The sequence below is a fragment of the Gavia stellata genome, chromosome 8 (assembly GCF_030936135.1).
Source record: "Gavia stellata isolate bGavSte3 chromosome 8, bGavSte3.hap2, whole genome shotgun sequence".
NCBI lineage: Eukaryota > Metazoa > Chordata > Aves > Gaviiformes > Gaviidae > Gavia > Gavia stellata.
Genome location: NC_082601.1, coordinates 21,419,512 through 21,440,101, shown reverse-complemented (window position 1 = coordinate 21,440,101; position 20,590 = coordinate 21,419,512). Strand labels below are relative to the sequence as shown.

Below are 20,590 nucleotides of genomic sequence, written 5' to 3'. Positions count from 1 at the left end.
TCATTGCCCATGCAGGACAAACGTTAACCAATATATTCATGCTGACAACATCTTTCACATATGGACTACGTTTCCCTTCTTCTTATTAGAGAGACATTAGGATGTGAGGTATTTCTTGTACACAAGTATGAGAACACACACAGAGTATGCAGTATATGACCTGCTTGAAAAACATGTATGTCCCTATAAATGAGTCACTAGCTCGTTTTATTTTTCATCCATAATGACAGCCTAGTGACTAGTGCACAGTATGTCAATGAAACCAACCAGACAAAGACGTTCTTAAGAGACGAGATGTATTTTGCAAATCTCCGTCTCCACTCAGTCACTCCACTGTGTGTGGAGTCAGCTGGCTCCACACACAGCACAATTGTTTGATTTCCATTATGTAGCAGATGGTGATGGAGATGATCTGAAAAGCCCTTGAACGTGAACAGCACATGCTGAGGAACAGTGGAGACTGCAAACAGAGGATTTATAGCAGAGAACAACCTAGGGTCAGTGATTATGTCATCGCATTGTCACTCCTCCGAATGCGTCTCAGCAGAGATGCAGAAGCTAGTTGTTTGACCTATTCACCCACCTTCATGCAGAATCACCAGCCCCACAGCCTTTCCATAGACAATGGAAAATATCTGACATCGCAACTCACAACTCTTCTTATTCTTTAACTGCATTTAAGGGCTCCCTTCTCCTAAACTTTGCACATTTCTCAAGCATAAAGCCCAAGCTAGCAATTATCTTTTCGCTTGAATTCTAAGGGAGCACTGGACAAATTATTCAGTGAAAAACTGCACTGCCTAGTATTACAAGCAAAGCCAGAAAAACAAATAACAAAATAAGCCTTCAAGCTCTTACAAATGGGTTGAGGTTGTGTTGGGAGGCAGGGGAGGAAGTGGTACGCAGTACACTGCCAGATGCTATCAGTTACCGTAAATCTTTGCAGACCCAAGTTCAAAATTCCAGTTTTCATACCTCAATTTTCTTGAATTCCCAAACATAAGGATGCTCCAGAATCACATACAGCATTCTGAATGACACACTACTGCAGGCTACAAGCTTTTTTTCCAACATGAGCACTGAACAAACTTGAAAGTTGTTCTTCATGAGAAGGGTGACGCAGGTCTAAACTACGTGCATCTACCATGTTCAATCCATCTCCTAGAAAGCCATGGCGGGGGAGGAATTAGTCCTTTCAGAACTTCTAGCTGCACTTGAAAAAACTGATACTATCGCACGGTTCAATGCATCCAGCGTATTCATGCCTGGGTATGGGTGTGAAGCTCAATTTCTCTCTCATGTATATGTAAGTTATTTTGTGACATCTATGACACAGACAGGTGACAGCACTAGTGAAAAATCTTTTACAAACAGGTATTTGGATGAAGTTACTACCCAGATACTAGGTTGCCCTACTGCTATACAGTACTTCTCCAGCAGAACTGCATGTCTTTCAATGAGTAGGTTCAGTTGCTGGGATCAATGCGGTGTTTTTTCGTTCTCATGATTCCGTAGTAATCCTACATGGATGTGTGGTGACGGTGGCGGGGGGAGACAGAGGTTTCCCAGCCCAAACCACATGAAGACCAGCAGGCCACTGGCAGCAAACTTTACTTTCCAAATTTGTTTTTAATGCATCTCTAAATTGCCTTTCAGATGTCACAAAGACATCTTTCTTAGTTGTACTATTCAGAGGCTTTTACAACATAAATAGTAATTGCCTAGTTTACCTATGCTGTTTGTTTCTATAACTACATCATTCCAATTTTCTTTTTTACCAGTTTACCAAAAAAAATTTAAAAAAAAAAAAAACGAAACTAACAGGTGTGTAGAGGGAACTCGACAATTCTGAATTAGTTTCTTTTTTTGGAATGAGTGCTCAAAAAGAAAAACAGTAACACAGAAAGCGTATCTAATTTAGAAAAAAATGACCCATGCCCTAAGCATAGCTACTCTATCAAGGTTTCTCCTATAACTATTTCGTTCAGGATACATCCCAAACATCCCATACCACCCATGTATTCCTCTGAGAAGGTGAGGGATAGACACACACAACATGATTGCCACTCTTAACAAATTTTAGTCTGTGAATCAGGTACAGTATTTTGAGATTCTTTAGTAAACATTTTATGAATGCATCTTAGAAACAAGTCCAAGCCAAAGTAAACATTAACAGAAGCCAATGCAAATCCTGAGCAACTTTAAATCTCATTACTTTTTATATGCATATACAATGTTCACAAATAAATGCACATACAAATTTATATGCATACACAATGGCCTCTTGTTTGTCAAGACTCCACCTGGAAGATGACATGTTTTCCATGCTATCACTACAGTAAGCCTTTACAAATTTTCCACCATCTCTTATGCTATGTCAAAAATTAGAACAGGTGACTGTATTCTTGTGAAATAGGAATTCAGTTATGTGTAATCTTATGGGCAAAACACAGATTATTAAGGCGAGGGATGGGGGGGCGGGGACGACAGCAGGGTGCCTGATCAGCTTTCATGGATCAAAATTTCTTCTGTAATAAAGAAAATTTATACCCCCTCAAACCACATACTGTATTCTGCTTTGCAGATCAAAAATTCTCGTTGCCATGGGAACAGCAAAAAAAAAAAAGCCAGTCATGACATAGCAAGGCTGTAACAGAAACATGTCTGCTGGGAAATTACCAGTAGTCCAGGTTTTCATATCAAAAATGCTTGGATATTTTCAACCTGAAAACAAAAAGCTTCCTTAAATCTTATTCCCAAACCCTCCTTCCACAAATATTTTGCGAATTTTCACTAAAACCTGCTCATATATTATTTATACAAAATAAGGTAAGCAAATTAGTGTTCAAGATGTACTATATACAAGAATACCAAGTTGTATATATGTCTTTTCAAGATATGCTTGGTACAAAGTGTGCCCTAACAATTAAATTGCTCAGTCCATCTATCCATAGGACAATAAACAGATCTTTCAAAAAAACACCAAAAAAACCACAAAAAAACCTAAAGCACTTGATGAGAAGCACACAAAAAAAAGAATATTGCATAAGACAGACTGTATAAAGCCAGATTTGTAATACAATTGTTTAAAACAATATTTCAAGGTTAGTTATACATGCATTTTGCCCTTTGTATCTGTGTTCTCACCAGATAACAAAAAGTAACGTTTGATTACTAAAATAGAATATCATGCCTTTTGCTTTGAAGTGCCAACAGCCTTCTCAAAGTGAAAATCAGTGTCAAACCTAGCATCCTGCAATTCCCACTTGAACACAGTTCCCAGAAGTGTGAATAAAAAACCCAACATGCTGATCAAAGGATCCATGTAATAACATGGAATTCATACTATCAAACATACCCTTTTCAGCACCCCATTATAAGATTATAGAGGTGCTAGATTTATTTTCCTGTCAAATACGTACATGATATGAAAAGTATCGGCAACACCACATGAGAAGTACTACATAGAAATGCTGTTAAAATGATGTGACCTTTAGGCCGTATGCTGATTTGTAACACAAAATGAAGCTGGGAAGAACCTTGGAGAAAACAGTTTTGCAGAACAGTATCTGCAAAAAATTGCTTTTGCATGTCGAAGCAGTCTCAATATGTATTTTTAAATACATTTTTCTTTTAACAAAATACATTTTTCTTTTAACATTACAACTACTTAAGTATCAGATTATGATAAACTACTTTAAAAAGAAACCTTGGAAACTAAACAAGTCTTATCTGCAGACTGGTTCATGGTTCCAGATGGCTCTGCAGAACTGCTAATTAGGAGATACATTCTTTTTTATCTGTTCTTAAATACATACTTTTTTTTAATCTGTTCTTACAACACTTGCTTATCAGACAGCACATTACACAGAAGGTAGTACCACTGAAATCAATTAGTTTTGATTAACTCTTAATTTCATCCCCCTCCCTGGAACACAAATTAGGGCAGCTGCTTACAAGTTAGCCATGCCCACTCTCCTTTATGACCTAGTCTGCATACCCTGGCACAGAACAGCACAGGTCTTGCAAAATGCTTGGACAAATCATCAAATAACTGAGGATATTCAGAGTAATGGAAGGCACTTCCAATGGAGCGTGTACTCACCTGGGGAATGCAACAGTTAGTTTTTTTTTACCTGTCAAAGCCATACAGTAAATAGGATGATGCCGGTTTGGGGGGCAAGGGGGAGGCAATACCTGCGTCTTTATCATGGCTTGCAAAAATTGTAGATGTATTTAAATTTGGCTCAAGAAGTCAAGCAATTTACAATAACAAATTGAAATAGTTAAGTGTGCAATACTTTTAAAGGTAAAATTTTATGTTCATAATAGTGTGGCATTATTCATTTGACAAGTTTTTAGAAATAGCAAAAATACAAGTGTCTTTTCCTCAGAGGTGACTGGTGAGGAAAAAGGGCTGTGGAGTAAGAAAGTAATATAATACAATAAAGTATACTACAAATAGTGAAAAACGCATGAAAATATTTAACCTTCTAGATAATTTTATCTGCATGCATCAGTCCTTCACTTAACACTGCATCTGTTTGATGAGTCATTATTTCAGTAATACGGATGCTCTGCGTTTCTCAGATTCACACAAACATTAGGCAGACATCTTCGGTGCCAGGGACATCCAACTCTCCTTTTCCTCTGGCTCACTGTTTCTCTAAATTAGTCACCAACAACCACCTGTAGAAGATTCCCCTATTTAGACTGATCTGTTTAGAAAAGAAACCAAACCACAGTTCAGCCCCTTTCAACCCCCTCTCCACTTTGAACAAATAGATCTATGTGCTGTAACATCTGTCTGCAGTTAAAGCAAGCTGCTACTTCTGCTACCCTACTACCAGTGTGACAAATACCAAACCAGGCTGTATTCTGATCTGTACCCTCTCTACAAGGCCATTTGTTTCCAAAGTACAACAATTTACAGTAGCGGATGTGTGTTATAACAACACAATTACAACCTCCTGCAGTTGTTTATTGCTTATTTCCCCCCCAGAAGTTGCTATGCAATCACAAGGGCAGGTAATAATTTTAAATTGTCACTAGAATAACGCGACAAAATCCAGAATCTAAACAGTGAGGAACAAGACATGTAACAATGATAAATTCACAGTAAGGTAACATTGCATGCTGTAAACACTTCTCTGTCTATTATGCAAGTAAGGGTCCCCACAGAGCGAAGAAGCCAGCCTACATTCAAGTGCTTTATATTCCAGAAATCTGAGACTACCTAACTCAAATTACAAACAGATTTCTCTAGGTTCAACCTAACTTAGACCACATGCTGCAGAAAGTTGTGTTTATTTCATGATAAAAGCTAGGTAGATCTAAAGAGCTAAGATATCTAAGAACATTTTAAAATAAAGGATGCTTAGGCACAAACAAAGATAAATAGAAACAATCTCTGTGAGTTCTCTGGTTTTCCTGCTCTTTATTGCATTCTCCATCTTAAACAAACGATAGATGAGATTTTTAGTGACTCGCTCTCAACTACTGAGGTATGTTGCTGGGCTAGCCTGAACTATGCTTCATACAACAAACACAAAAATAACATTAAAACAAAAACCACAGATAAGAACAGGCATACAGAAAGGGCAGACCTTTCCTTACAGTCAATTTTTAAAAGCGGTATTTTAGAGATCACAATTCCTATAGCTTGCTTTCCTCTGACAAGACTCAACAGCACAGAAGTCATCCTGGAGTCACCCCAGGGTATGCCACTCTAGCATCTTTGCCTTTGTGTCTTTATTTACTTTACCACTTCACAGAGTAAAGATATTAAAATTTACAAACTTCTTAGAGCTTTATTTTTGCCACACATACTATGTAAAAAATCCATTCTCCAATTTGCACACTGACGAAACAAAGGAGACAAATGGGTACGTGCAATCATTTGTGGTGGACTTTAGTTAATAAATCTTCCCCCAGTAAAACACATCCTCATTCAGAATACTGCAAAATCAGGTGGGTACAATTCACCCGCATGAGTGAAAGAAGATGGGAAGCTGAACATGCCTTTCATGCTGAAGCAACCTGTTTATTCTTTAGCTCTACTAGTTTGTGCCAGCCACTGCCCCTGCCCAACAGTCTGTCTTTCCCGCCTACTTAGACGAGAAGATATTTCAGGCAAAGAAAGAACTGGTGGTACCTGTTGCTCCAGGCTTTGCTGTGCTAACCAGATTCAGAACATAATTTTTCACGCAGGACTAGCACAGTCTTGCAGCAGCACAAGATTTATCCAGAACCACGGAAACCCCATGAAACGTTTCCCATTTATTCCGCTACCCCAGCGGACAGCTGTGGCTACACCAGCCATCCCCAGCCGCCCTCACACGGCTCTGCCACCACCTGTGCAGCAAGGCGGGCAGGCTTGGACCCCCACCTGCACCCCAGCACTCCCGCGCCCCGGTCTGGCACAGCTCGGCAGACCCACCTCCGCCAAGGGACTCGCTCGGTACAGCTGGGAGCGCAGGTGCTGGGGCACCTGCAGCGCCTGGGGACGGGGCCCTAAAGGGGTGCCGCAGGCCACCTCACCCCTGTTACATCTCAGGTGTCAGAAACACTAGGAAGGGTAGTTTTATAGATGAGGATGCAGTAAATCTTTGATTTGCAGACAACTACTCTCTCTGGGCAACTTAGAAACCCACGTACTAGTGGAGTTTGTCCTCTTACAAAGAAGCCCCCAGCTCCTGGGCCAACACCGGGTGCACCTTTGCTCCACAGCCTCCCCTGCGGTTAGAAACACCCAACGCGCTTACGGGTCCTCACCTGAAAAACTGGTACTTCAACTAATCCTTCCACCGCCGGGGTTAGTCGTCCTCCACTGGCAGTTATGAATAAGAGAAGTAACGGGAACGCCTGGCCCCCTGCCCTCCGTCGCCGGCGGAGGGCCCTGCAAGCGGCGCTTCCCAAGCCCTGGGGCTGGGTGACACCGAGCGGCTCCCGAAGGCCGCTGCCTCCCCCGCGCCGCCCTCACCTGCCGCCGAGCTGGGGCCGCCGCTCACCGCCTGCCCGGGCCGCCCTCACCTGCCGTTGGGCCGGGGCCGCCGCGCGCCGCCTGCCCGGGCCGCTCGCAGCCGTGCCGCGCGGAGCCCTCCTGTCGTCCGGAGCTCGCTGTCCCTCCCAGGAAATGAGCAGCCCTCGGCCTGCCGGCGGCACGCCGCGCCCTCACCGCCCGCCAGCGGTCCGCCTTTCCCCGCGCTCCCCTTACCTGTCCCCGGCGGCTGCAGACGCGGGCGGGTCCCGAGGCACCCGATGGCGGCCGGACTCGGAGCGGGCGCTCGCCACCTGCCCGCCCGCGACACAGCCCCCACCCGCCGCTCCATGCCGCGCCGCGCCCGCCGTCCGAGCGGAGGATGTGGCGGCGGCGCACCGCGCGGAGCGGCCGGGGAGCGGCGCTGTGCCGCAACTCGGCGGGGCCGGTGGCCGCTCCGCAGCACTCGGCCGTGGGAGCTGCGTCCCGGCGAGCGGCGGCGAAGAGCCAAGCGGCTACCGCCCGGCCTGTGCCACTCGCCTCAGCAAGGGCCCCCTCTCTGAGCCAGGAGGGCGACCCCACCTCACGGAGCGCTCGCTGCGGCTTCATGAAGAGCAGCAAGGGAAAGGCCACTGGGGCTACCGGAACGCTCGTTTCTCGCCTACCTCAATCCGGCCCCGATTGCCGCAAAGGCCGCGGGGGGGGGGGCGGGGGAGCAGAGGTCCTTCTGTAACGGAGTGGGTAAAATGCAGGAGATTGCTGTGGTGAATAAACTTGTGCATAATTGGTTTTCAATGTGTTAGCAGATGTTTTTAGTAAATCTACAGATATGTGAAAAAAAGGGAGGGAACCCAAGCAAAAACATACCTGCTACTTATTTTAATTGTACTAGTCTTCTGTTAAGTACGAATCCCTGCAAGAAGTATAGTGATTATTTTCTGAATGTTCTAATTCATACAAATACATTCTGTGTATCTGCATTTTCTTCAGTACCTTTCCCTCCACGAAACCAACCAGCCAGCTGTAACTTTGGTCCTTAAATTACAGAATTTCAGATCTTCTTATCTTTTTGTATCTTAGACCCTACCCTGACAACTGGTTTTTCATGGGCAGAGGAAAAAAAAATCTAACTGCAACACTGGGCCTAAGAGCTTGCTACATTGGTATAGCAATGCTCATTTTGGAGTAAACAATCTCAACAGACAATTAGTAGTTGAAAACTCTCGAGAGAAGAGATGAAAAGCACCACCCTACTGCTCCATTTGGAAGCGTTTCTCCTGGTCTGGGGTCCACACCCAAAGCTAGGACTTGCACATCTCATACATGATTGGGTATGTCTGGTTTTCCTGATACTCTACAGGTCTACACATCGTCCTTAGCTTTTAATTTGTTCAGTGTATCCTACCTTCAAGGCATTTACAACAGAGAAAATGTCTTTTTAAAAATAGCACTCCAATGTGATTGCTACTTAAAAATTTGGCTCTACTACTTTCAGTGTCACAAATGCTATTTTATTCAGAACCAATTTTAGCGTGTTTTACAGGACCACAGATGACTTTGCAACAATGTAAATGAAATCTCATTTTAATGCATTGAGAAGATAGTCATATGTCATAGTCAAAAGAAAGCCTAATGACAATGTCTTGTCCTTCGATTTGTCAGGAAACTGCTTTGTGTCTCAAAGTATAGGAAGCCCTGCTAGGGCAAAAATGAATACTTTGATACCAGACATTTTTCCAACACACTTCCAAGCATCTCATGAGGGATTCTGTAAAGGGGAGGTGGATTAGGTAATTTGCATGACAAGACTGACACAATGAATACTTATATTTCCCCCAAAATTCACTGCCACCACGCTTGCAATGCCTGTTCTACACCTACCTTCTGCATTCTGGTATCCGCCCTTTCATGGGCATGTACGCATCACTCTGTGTATGCCAGCTCCCTGATGGTGAAAAGTACTGTCTGTAAATTCACCATAGAAGTTTAAAATTATAGTATTTTTCACATTATAATTGCATCCAGGACCCTAAGATTAAAAAAAACCCTATGAATTTGATGCTATACCAAAACTTCCAGCAAAGTTTCTGCTGACTTCTACCTCTCATGTCTTAAAGCAAAACAATAAATTATAACTATTTACAAATTATGTAGCAAATAAAATTTTTCTTATAACACAAAGATAATTCTTCACTTCAAATGTAAAATATCATTGAAATTATACATACTGGTTTGCAGCCTTGATAGCTAGATAGTTTCTTTAACATCTGTTTTTCTAGTTGTCTCGGAATACCTGACATGAAAAAGGTGTTTAAGCATCATGTACATATAAACATTATCCTACTATAGAATAGTTTTAAACATAATTAATAACCTGAAAAGTATAAGTGCAAATCATATAGAAGATATTTCTGAAAGCATATGGCTTCAATTTTTTACTTTTTGAAAATATATTATCATGAGTTTTAATCACTACTCCTTATTTCTAACATTTTATATATTCATATTTTATTTTCATAGCACCTCTTGAGAGCCAATAGTTTTTAGTGATGAAAACAAAGACAGAACAATTAAATAGAATAAAAAATGAAGTCTTTATTCTTTTGGCTCAACTGTAATGTGGTTTACTGTTCTTTATGGTAATAGCATTTTCCTGCATGCAGTTCACCGACACACAAGTCAATATTTTTGTAAAAGGAGGAGTCAACATCAAATTTTTGCTTGTGTAAGAAACACAAAATGTCCTAATGTGATCAATTATACAAGTTTGCTATTTAATTCCTGTGGAAAAAAAAAAACATTGTGGATCCCACATTATAGTTAGAACAGTTCTAGTGCAGCATGAATCAACAAGAATAAGAATAGTCTATGTAAACAAACACTGGTAAAGATTTTATGAATAAAAAGACTACCTTGAAAGTTCTGATGCAGGCAGTGCTAGAATTTTAAACAAATCTTCCCCACCACATTTCAATTACAAGTTATATCTATTTGGAAGCAAGTGCATTTTGGACTCAGTTTGAAACTTATTTCACATTAAAATGTGTGCAAAAATACAGTACTAATAAAAAAGCAGAAACCTAAAGCTACCCCATTCTTTCCTTTGTTTCTTATTTTGTGAAGTTCTTGAATTAAAAAGTGCTATGGATAGAAAGTAACAAAAGTGACAGTGACATCAACCTGAAGATAATTCTCATTTCTTATTTTATGTACAAAACGCTGAAAAATAAAATAAAATGGTATTTTTTACAATATTTATATTTTCTTAGAAAATTCTATCCATGTATTTTTCAACAGATTAAGCAGTTTGCAACATATCCTGTACAGTCTGACTATACACCGTACAGTAGTCACTTAAAATTTTAGAATGCAAAGCAAGAAGCTCTTAAATAGCTGCAAACTATTGCTTGATGTCATGAAAGAATGATGACTGTTTGACCAATTTGTTTCACTTAACCACTGAGATATGGCTTCCCATATTAGACGTTTAACAGTGGAAGGAGTAAAATTACAGCAGCAAAGGCAAGATAAACATGCATCAGTGATAGCTTCCAAACTATCTATAATGGTACAGAATACTTCATATTAGCTGTTGAAAGCTTGCAAACTACACTTATTGTGGTACATATTTGATGCAATAAATATTGTGCACAGGTCATTATTTGTTTGCTCAAACATGCACCACGGGATAAAATAACTATTTACATAGACGGTACTTTTTTAATCAACACATACAATGTCAACCTTGCTGAGAGCAGAAGATGGCTAAACGATACTGCAGGGTGAAGCAGAACAACTTCATAATCCTTAAGTTTTGCAGGTTTTTGGTAAATTCAATTTTGCAAGTTCAGGTAAGCTGTTTTCTACAGAAGAATACTTAAAAATGGACTCTATGTCCCTTGGTAAATTTTTTATGCAGAGTTCGTTCAACTACGGTTAAATGACTTATGAAAAAATAAAACATCTGTTCTATTATTGTAGACTCTATGGGACTTTACAGGCACATTAAGATTTGTCTGAATGAGATACTAGATGGATACTGTTATTAAGCACCTCAAAAGATAGAGCCACCCTGAAACATGGAAGTAGTCAGACTCTGCTGCTTTGTGCGACGTCATGTTTTTCCATGCATGAACTACAAGTGCAGCATGCCTTCATGCAGATCACTTCTGTCTGTACATTATAGAGAATCCGAGAGTAGAACACCTGGTTCTCATACCCCCTTCCCCAACATAAAACCCATTTACAAAAATAGTCACATATAATAGTAAACAACCTGTGAATTAAAAAAATGATAAGTTCACCAACACTGATTCTTGTAAAAATATGGCGAATGTGGCTGTTGAAATGCAAACAGTGGATACAATTTTTGTACTGCGTGTTTCATGTTAAACACAGAGATTCATAGGTGTGCACCTTTTTTTTTAACTGGTCCCTACAGTCTGATTGGCCATTTTATCTTCTCTTCAGCAGTGTCAGCTGGTAATAAAAACAATAACCTCCTGTCAGGATGTTACCCTGTTTTACAGAGTTGCAGTTTGATGACGAGGGGTCACTGTCTTGTTATAGGCACTGACCTTTTTTATATATATATATAATTATATATATATTTATATATGCAAAAACTGTCAGTTTGGCATGTACCTCCTACAGGAGTCTTGTTGACACAAATACATACTTTCTCAGGCTGTAAACAGTTTATCACAAACAGAAATCTGTGTTACTTTTTACTTTCCCTGCTGTCTTTACCTTTATCTTCTTTTTCTGATTTGTCTTTTTCATATTTATCCTTGTCTGGCTTTGTTACACTATCATAGGATGGTGGGGAGGTTGTGGATGGGGTCATATCTGTTTTTTCTGGAGTAGAGTTCTCATTTAGTTTATCCATAATCATATCTTCTTTCATGGGCAGATCATCCTCATCTTTACCTTTATCCTGATTAAATATACATGAAACTTTTTTGACTTTTTGCCTTAAAAGGTGACGTCTGAAAGCACGCTGAATAATGACAGCAGATACTTCCTCCTGTTTCCGTTTTAATGTGGTTGTAATTGGTTCATAGGAGACTTTAGAAGGATTGGCTGCCATAAACCGATCTTCCATCTGTATTCTGAGGGCGTCCATCTCCCCACTTTCCCCCAAAACACGCTTTGTGAAAGCAAACAAGATGTCAAGGCAGTGAATTCTGTCGCCGCTTACCATGGGCAGATCCATTGCAATAAGCTGGACTTTGTTTGGTTTTGCTATAAGAAGAGGAGGATCTAACGAAGCTGCAAAATCTGATAGTTTACTGAACTCTATGAATTGTGTTGCATCGGGATCAAACTTCTCCCAAACTTCATAGAACATCTCAAAATCGTCCTCACTCAAGGGTTCAGCGCTTTCTTCAGTAGCAACGCTGAAGTTCTCCAAAATCACAGCAATGTACATGTTCACCACTACCAGAAATGATATGATAATGTAGCTGACAAAGAAGAAAATCCCAACGGAAGGGTTGCCGCAGTCGCCTTTCACAGAGCTCCCCGGATGATCTTTATGGGGGTCACAGTCTGGCTCCCCACTGTTAAGAATTGGGGCTAGCAAGCCATCCCAGCCAGCAGATGTGGTAATTTGAAATAGGCAGATCATGCTGTTGCCAAATGTTTCAAAGTTGAACATGTCATCAATCCCAACTTCCCGCTTAACATAGGCAAAGTTGGACATGCCAAATATCGCATAGATAAACATGACCAGGAACAGCAGCAGACCAATGTTGAACAAAGCAGGAAGAGACATCATCAAAGCAAAAAGCAGAGTGCGGATTCCCTTAGCGCCTTTAATGAGACGCAGGATTCGACCGATTCTGGCAAGTCGGATGACTCTGAATAGTGTCGGGGACACAAAGTATTTCTCAATCATCTCAGCTAAGAACATACCTGTTGAAACACAAGTTAAATTAGTAAAGAATATTATTACATTTAAAAACCACTGCTAAAGATTTATCCTACAAACATTGTAGAACTTTAAGAAGAAGAAGATATTTGAACAGATTTTAAAAATTAGCCATTCTGGTTTTTTTACAAAACCTTTACATTTTGCTATGCTTTGGAAACCCATAAATCCCAACAGAAATTCTGAATTTGCAGGATAATGAAAAACTGTGTCAATGCTCTAAGTATTAATTGTATGACTATGTATGCAAACATACACACAAATATACAACATCAATCTTTTTTAGAACAAACTGGTAACTAGTGTATGTAGACTAGCAAATGCTGAGACCAGAAGAATAGCTTTCTATTTAACTGTAACAAAAATAATCTCAGTTAATCTGAAGAAGGATCATATTTATAGTAGTATTAAAATGCCATGTAATCAAGTTACGGTATTCAAAGAAAGTATGTATATTTGAAGAGAACTGCAAATTTTTAATCACACATGAAATAACGTGACCACAAGTTTAGTATTAATGACACAGCAATTCCAAACATAAACAAACTGATAATAAAAAGGCTTCTTAGAACTCACTGGAGTGGAAGAATTGAGCATTATTTTATGTGCCTCAAAGCAAAAAAATAACTACATCCTGTTTCCATACAAAAATGGCAAAACCAATTTGCATATTAAGGAGTTCTGAGAAGTTAAAATGACAGAATTTTTACTCAAGTTCTTTCAGGTTTTCTGCTCTAGATAAAGCAAAGATTAGCGGAGCCATGTATTTATTACTATATCTGCTTCAGCTCTGCTTCTCCAGTTGCTCACTCTAGCTCAGGCATAAAACCTCTCAGGAGGTTTTACCCTGCTATCTGGGGTGCTTGCATGCTAGCCCACACAGATTTTGCTCTTGGATTTTGGATTGCTGGACTCTTTTCCTGCAACTGGCACTGTTAGGTTATATCAAAATTGCTTTTCATATATGGGTTTGTTTCTATGCTGAGGAATTTCTACTGAATTCAGAATGAAGAACTTATTTCAACTAATAGAAAAGTGAGAGTGTATGAAAACTATTGCTAAAAAATTTCTTACCAGTGTTCAGTTATTTTATGGATAATACGAAATCAAAAGAAGGAAAAATTGTGATCAGACTTTCTAGTGACAATGTTGAACCAAAATATAAATAGATTTTACACGCCAAAAATGTTTCAGTTTCCACAGAATTAGCCATCTCATAAAAATGAATTGTTCTTACCTACTATGGAGAGAATGACAACCACAAAATCGAAAATATTCCATCCTATAGTAAAGTAGTAATGGCGAAGTGAAATCAATTTCAGGACACATTCTCCAGTGAAAAGGACAATAAACACCAGGTTAATCCAATATAAAATGTTTTCCATGTCCTCACTCTGATCATCTGTTTCTACCATCATTGTGACCATATTAAGGCAGATAAGTATCATGATACTGATATCAAATGCTTGTTTTGTTACAAAATCAAAGACCATGCCTTGGAATTTGTTCTGGGGAGGGAAAAATAAGATTCATTACGATATGCATTGGGTAAAATTTCTTTTTCAAAATTGCTACAAATTATTTAAATCTAGTATCAAGGGGATTTTATGTCTTCCATGAAGTCCTCCATTTGTATGAATTTTCCGGTTTGTACATGTAAACACAAATTAAATAGAAATGCAACTACTGTGTTTATAAGCATTAAAGGGATGATTTAAAAATATGCATGGTGCATTTTTTTAAAGTTGCAAAGGAGACTTTGCCACCCTGAATGAGTGCACTGCAAGCTTTTGTCACACAGACTATTAACTGAATGCTTAGCTTGGCAAAATTTGAAAAAAAATAAGCGGGGGGGCGGGGAGAGGAGGATGTGAGCAGGCTGAGAGTTAATAGCACTTCATTTGCCAGAAAACTTATAAAGTTTTCAAGCCCCGAGTTCAGTGCTCTTCATGCCACCAAAATAACCTTTAAAACAGTAACTTCCATTTTTCAGCTATAGAGAATTTACTGATGGCTGGACTGACCACTGTGCAGGTTCCACAATCCAAGGTAGAATTACAGAGCTGGAATCACTCTCTGCTCCAGCCAAACCCTGCTCTGTAGTGCTAGGATAGCCCTGCTCAGGAGAACAAACCATTGTATGGATTGTGCAACAGTAATGTGAGGTGCAAAAGGACTTTTCTTCAGGCAATGATATGGTAACTTGCCCCCATGCAGCAGTTTCAGAGTCTTCCTCGATGATTGAAAAAGTCCGTGCCCTAAAGCTTTCACATATTTTGACAAATACACTGCCACATTTAATTGTTCTAGTCAAACCAGTGTTTTGAAAAAATGCCACATAAAATGTCATTGCCATCAGCAGAGAGAAAATGAGGGGGGAAAAAGGAAAGGGAAGAGTCCTCCATATTCAGACTACAAAAGAGAAGAAAATCGGATTTCAGATGAATAAGGCTTTTCTTATATCACCTGGCTTTTTAGGTTACAACTTAATTCAGCCTAAGGCATAAATAAAATAATCCCATTTTTAAATAAATGTAAAAATAACAGAAAATATTTTTATTCTTACTGCTGGTCGAGGTATAGGCTTTTGTGGTTTCTTTGAACCCAATTTTTTCATTGCATTGTAGTATTTTTTCTGTTCTTCTGTCATAAAAATGTCTTGACCTCCAAAGTAAACCAAAGAGGCAAAAAAATGGTTACAATCACATATCTCTATTGCTTACTTATAAACAAAGATACTGAATAATAATCATCAGTCTTGTTCACGTTCTCATCTGTGGGAAAGTGAGAACAGACATAAAAATCCCCTTTTATCATGATTATTAGTACTTTGGTAACAGAAGAATTGCTTTACAAATTCCAGTCTTACTGTTCAAGATTTTTTTGGAGAGACTCTTGAACTTGCATTGTTTGTGGTACACCTCTGCTTTTCATTAGGGAGAGGGGATGTACAGAGGAGGGAGAGGTGCCTTTTCTTTGTTCTACTAAATTCCATCAGTTATTACAGAGACACAAACTAACAAAATATTCCAATCCCTTTCTCTTGTTTTTCCTCTAGAGTAAATTTGGGCAAAATTTCAGAACTGACATCTATGATACAAAAGGAGTATTAGAAGTTATCCAGATGGTCATATTTCACAAACTCTTCTCCCTCCACTGGGGCAGGACTTGAAGCAGGAGATCCTGGAACTACTATGTGTAACGAGTTAAAAAAAAAGCCAATTTCTCTCCATCTCAACCCATTTCAGCACATGGATCCAACAGCACTTCCACCACTCCAATACCACTTTGTATAGCCAGATACTTTAGTTAAGTTCTGAAGCTGAAACACTGATACCGTTTGAGGCAATGTTGACAAAATACGAAAACTAAAGAGAGTACAAGTAAGGATAATATAATGTGTATTATTAGAGTTCAGAAATCTACACTGCTGAGCTCTGAGACATGAAGGTAGTATAGATAAGAGTTTTTATAGCTACATTTAGCTATTTCAATGGTTAGCATTTTTATGAGTCTATTATAGACTCCAGCCCCAAATGCACATCTTTACAAAGATGACATCGAGTATTCCACTAGCCATGGACAGACGTCTGTTGTAACTTGTCCATCAAACGCTCATCAAGCCAAATCATAAGCTTTAATAATTTAAAGTATTTAATATGCAGAGCACACATTAGCTTATCATAAAATGAAAAAATAATATTTTCTGAATAAAGTTATTGTGAATAGACCAAAAATAAGCATTTTTTTTAGCTTTCTTTTCAGAATAATGATGAAGTACTTATCTTCTTTTTCTGCTGGTTGAAATTGTCTATGATGACACCAATGAAAAGGTTCAAGGTAAAGAATGATCCAAAGATGATAAAGATGACAAAGTAAAGATACATGTACAGGTTATCTTCATACTTAGGTTGATCCAAAACCTGCAAAAAAGGCGTAGACACTAAGCCTTAGTTTAATTGTGAGCACAGAATCAAATATCTGCTGGATAGTATTTAGGGCTCTGTCACTCTGATCTTTGCTACTTATGGTCAAATTCCCCCATATCCATCCCACTGATCTTCAATGGATGAAGTTACATTCTTGACAAAGAACTTTTTGCTATCAAATTTGATATTTCATTTAAAAAAATGTAACTGGCCTATATGAGTGTAGAATAAATACTGAAGACACAATTGGTTTAAACTAGTATACTGCCATCTGCCTGAGTCTACAGACAACCAGAAACACCAGCTTGTAAAGCTGCAAACTTTTCTGTGTATCTCGTGGGAGGCCCCTGATGTGGGCTTGTGGAGCTTTCACTGCTATAGGCACTTAGGAAACTGCCCTGGATTATGGAATAGCGGCATCCAAGCCATGTTTAGAGTAAGCATATTTTCTTGGTACAGCTATGCACATTTACGATATTACAACAGGCCTCCCACTGTGAGTGTAGCTTACCAAAAGAGCTGGAGTATAGTTTATTCAGTTGTCTACTTAGAACTACAGGACAACTTGCACCAAGGGAGCAAGGGGAAAGCAAAAGGGTAAGAAAATGCACAGGTCAAGGTAAGAATAGGAACTGTGCCCTGAAGAAAGGAATCAGGTGGCTTGCAGAGCACAGTGAAAGTCTCAACTTTAAAAAAAGATCAGTGTTACAAAAAATCCTCTCTAATCTGTGTATCAGTGCCTGTTTCCAAATGAAAATAATGCCTCAATGCACACAATGAGAAGAGGAAAAGGCATTTCATGGAAATAGTTAAGTCTGCTGTGGCATTGAGGAATTTTGGTCCAACTGCACCATAGAGAACATGGAATCCTTTAGGACTGCTCCTCTGCTTTCTTTGTCTCCTGTATTTTTCCTATGGTTTCCATTTTCTTTAACTACAAAACTATAATAACTCCTTATTCTCTCATTTTTACTGTTATTTCTGAAAGATGTTAAAATTACATATTTAAATCTTCGAGCTCATACAGTCAAAACAAATGGAATCAAGGGACTATACTTACATTACGAGAATCCACAGCTGCGTACATGATATCCATCCATCCTTTAAATGTAGCCTATAAACAGAACACTGGTGTTTACCTCATGCTTTTCTTGGAAAATGGCTTGTCAGAAACATTGTTTAAGAGCTGAAGGCTAAGTGTCTTTAGCGCTTATCATAAACACCTGCACAGTGCAATGTTAATAGGTGACTCTTGCCTTCTATTGTATGTTTTATTCATATGCGAGAATTGCAAGCAAATTCTAATACCTGACTATAGAGAACACAGCATCTATTAATAACTTTTATCAATTATAAATGATATAAAAGTTGTTTTCTGTGTATTAGCAAAGTAGGTGTACTTGATGTAGATTCAATGCAGCTAAGGTGAATTAGGTTTGAATTATGTATTTTTTCTCACAGTCAGCATAGCCTCTACACTTTGTATTATTTCTGTAGTGTGATGGATTTATCCCACACTTTGCAATTCCAAACCAAGAAGTGAGAGACAAGATTTCTGAATGAACAAAACAATAAAAAATTACTTTTTACTGTTACAAGTAAACAATAGAGATATATAAAGAGAAAGAGAAATTAAGGAGTGGTGACTTACTACTTGAAGCAGAGAAAGATAACCAAGGCCCACATTATCAAAGTTAACCTTCACATTCTTCCACCGGGCAGTTTCATTGTTTTTTATGAGCTCCTCACATTGACTATAGTTGTTGATTTGACTGATATCAAATCTCTCATCAGTTGTAGTGTTAACACAGTAGTAAAATTTTCCAGCAAATAGATTTACTCCCATGATACTGAAGATCAGCCAGAATATAAGGCAAACAAGAAGCACATTCATAATGGATGGAATTGCTCCTAAGAGGGCATTCACAACCACCTAGAGTACAAACAAAACCAAAGAGAAACAGTGTAAGAACACGGGCATCAGTATCTTATAAATGCTTCATCAGCCTTTCTTAAATGTAACACTCTATTTTAATTCCAATATCTGTGTTACACTTTCTTAATTGTTGAGAGTAACAAGAAAAGCAGTATAGAGGAAAGATAAAATGACAACATAATTAGAGGGAAAAATATACAAACAGTAGCAAATGGTAGTTTTAAAGAATGGGAAAAAGAAGAACAAACAGGTAAAATGAACTAAAAAACCCCAAAAAATCAGCACTTATTAATTCTTTTTAGAATATTTACTTAATGTATGTCTGCAAAAACATATCCATAATATTTCTAATGACTGATTGCATCAAATACAATAAACTTTTTACTATTACATGTTTACTGGATAAACAGTCCAAATCAATGTTGCAGAGCAAAATTTTAATTGAAAGTAATTTTAAGACTTCTTTTAAATAAAAGAAAACTCAGGGATGTATGCATGTTCATTTGCATGGTTATATATAAAACCAGAAAAGCAAACATGTTCAAATCAGGAAACCAGCTGAGTAACTGAACACAAAAAAACTGGTAGTGTTCAGGCAAGTGGCAGGTAAGACTTGAAGAAGGAAAAGTCTTAATTCCCAGATGAATTTTGGGTAAAATCAGGCTTCAGGAAAGAAAAATATGAAAATGAGTTCAGGTATGATGATGATTAAAAACATGTGAGAATAAAAATAAAACAGTAAAGAAAATAAAAGTAGGGAGAAAGTAGGTCCATTATGAATGAGAATTATTTATTTAATGATTAAATTAATGAACTGCTAAATTAGTTAACTCCTATTTTTAATCTGTTTGTAAGTCTAACAATATAAAATTTAATAACTATGGAGCACTGCTGCCAATTTTCCCAAAACAACTGAATCAGATCCTTAGAACGTAATGAAGATTCTGTTTTAAAAATGCAGGATATTAGGTATTACATAGATGAGATTATTTATAATTCATTTAGTTTATACGATGTAGGTACTACAACAGGTCCTCTAGCACACTATGCTGTTTGCTTCTGTTTGAAATACAAATATGAAGCTTAAGCCTGTAAAATATTTTGGCATTACATTTATATCTACAATTAATAGGTTCCATAGAATCAATTACTTGTAATATTAGTCATCTAGGTAGATCACCTTTCATTCCTTGCCATTTTACAGAATAGAAAATAAAGCCTTTGAATGTTAGAGTAGGTGATGAACCACCACCATGTACACCATGTACTAGACTTGGGCTGAAGGAAAGGAGAAATACTTGGTTTACTTTCAGGGCTCCATTCCTGCCAAAACAATACCTCTTTGGGGTGATATATACTTTGGATAATATTCGAGATCCTACAGGACTTCAATGAAATTGTTGTCATGTTAAACTTAGGACCTGGACCAAATGAGATTCTTTTCAATATAAATTACTCTATGACTCTATAAAAGCACAGAAATGTGGATGAAGTGTTTATTTCTAATGGGGAAATTAAAAAAAAAAATCAAAATGGTTTCTTACTCATACTAAAAATCTCCTTAGCAATACCTATTATAAATCAATAAGCAAAAATAATATAGCATTTTATCACTCATGAGCCATGCAGAGAGGATTCCCTGACTAATGGATAAATCTCTTCTTACTATTTCACTATCTCAGCAGTGCTGTCTTATGTTGACAGACCTGTACTCTCAGCTTTGTCAATGACACGACTGTGGAAGGCCATGAGGAGTAGTTTGACCTAAACAAATGAATAGTTTAATAGTAATGCTGAATTAATTAAAATTGGAA

The 20,590-nt window shown here is 38.4% G+C and overlaps 1 protein-coding gene across 8 annotated transcripts in view; it reads right to left on the bottom strand.

Moving 5' to 3' along the window:
• Positions 1–11,699: 11,699 nt before the first annotated feature.
• The window catches only part of LOC104252008 (sodium channel protein type 2 subunit alpha), a 54,976-nt gene continuing 46,085 nt past the window's right edge, over positions 11,700–20,590 (bottom strand). For all 8 annotated transcript variants that reach the window (XM_059820774.1, XM_059820777.1, XM_059820779.1 and 5 more), the window contains exons 21-26: positions 18,492–18,773; positions 17,901–17,954; positions 16,697–16,834; positions 15,478–15,582; positions 14,149–14,419; positions 11,700–12,895 (exon numbers count right to left, since the gene is read on the bottom strand). In XM_059820774.1, the coding sequence (XP_059676757.1) occupies positions 11,700–12,895; positions 14,149–14,419; positions 15,478–15,582; positions 16,697–16,834; positions 17,901–17,954; positions 18,492–18,773 (2,046 nt within the window). The remainder of the gene's footprint in view (positions 12,896–14,148; positions 14,420–15,477; positions 15,583–16,696; positions 16,835–17,900; positions 17,955–18,491; positions 18,774–20,590) is intronic.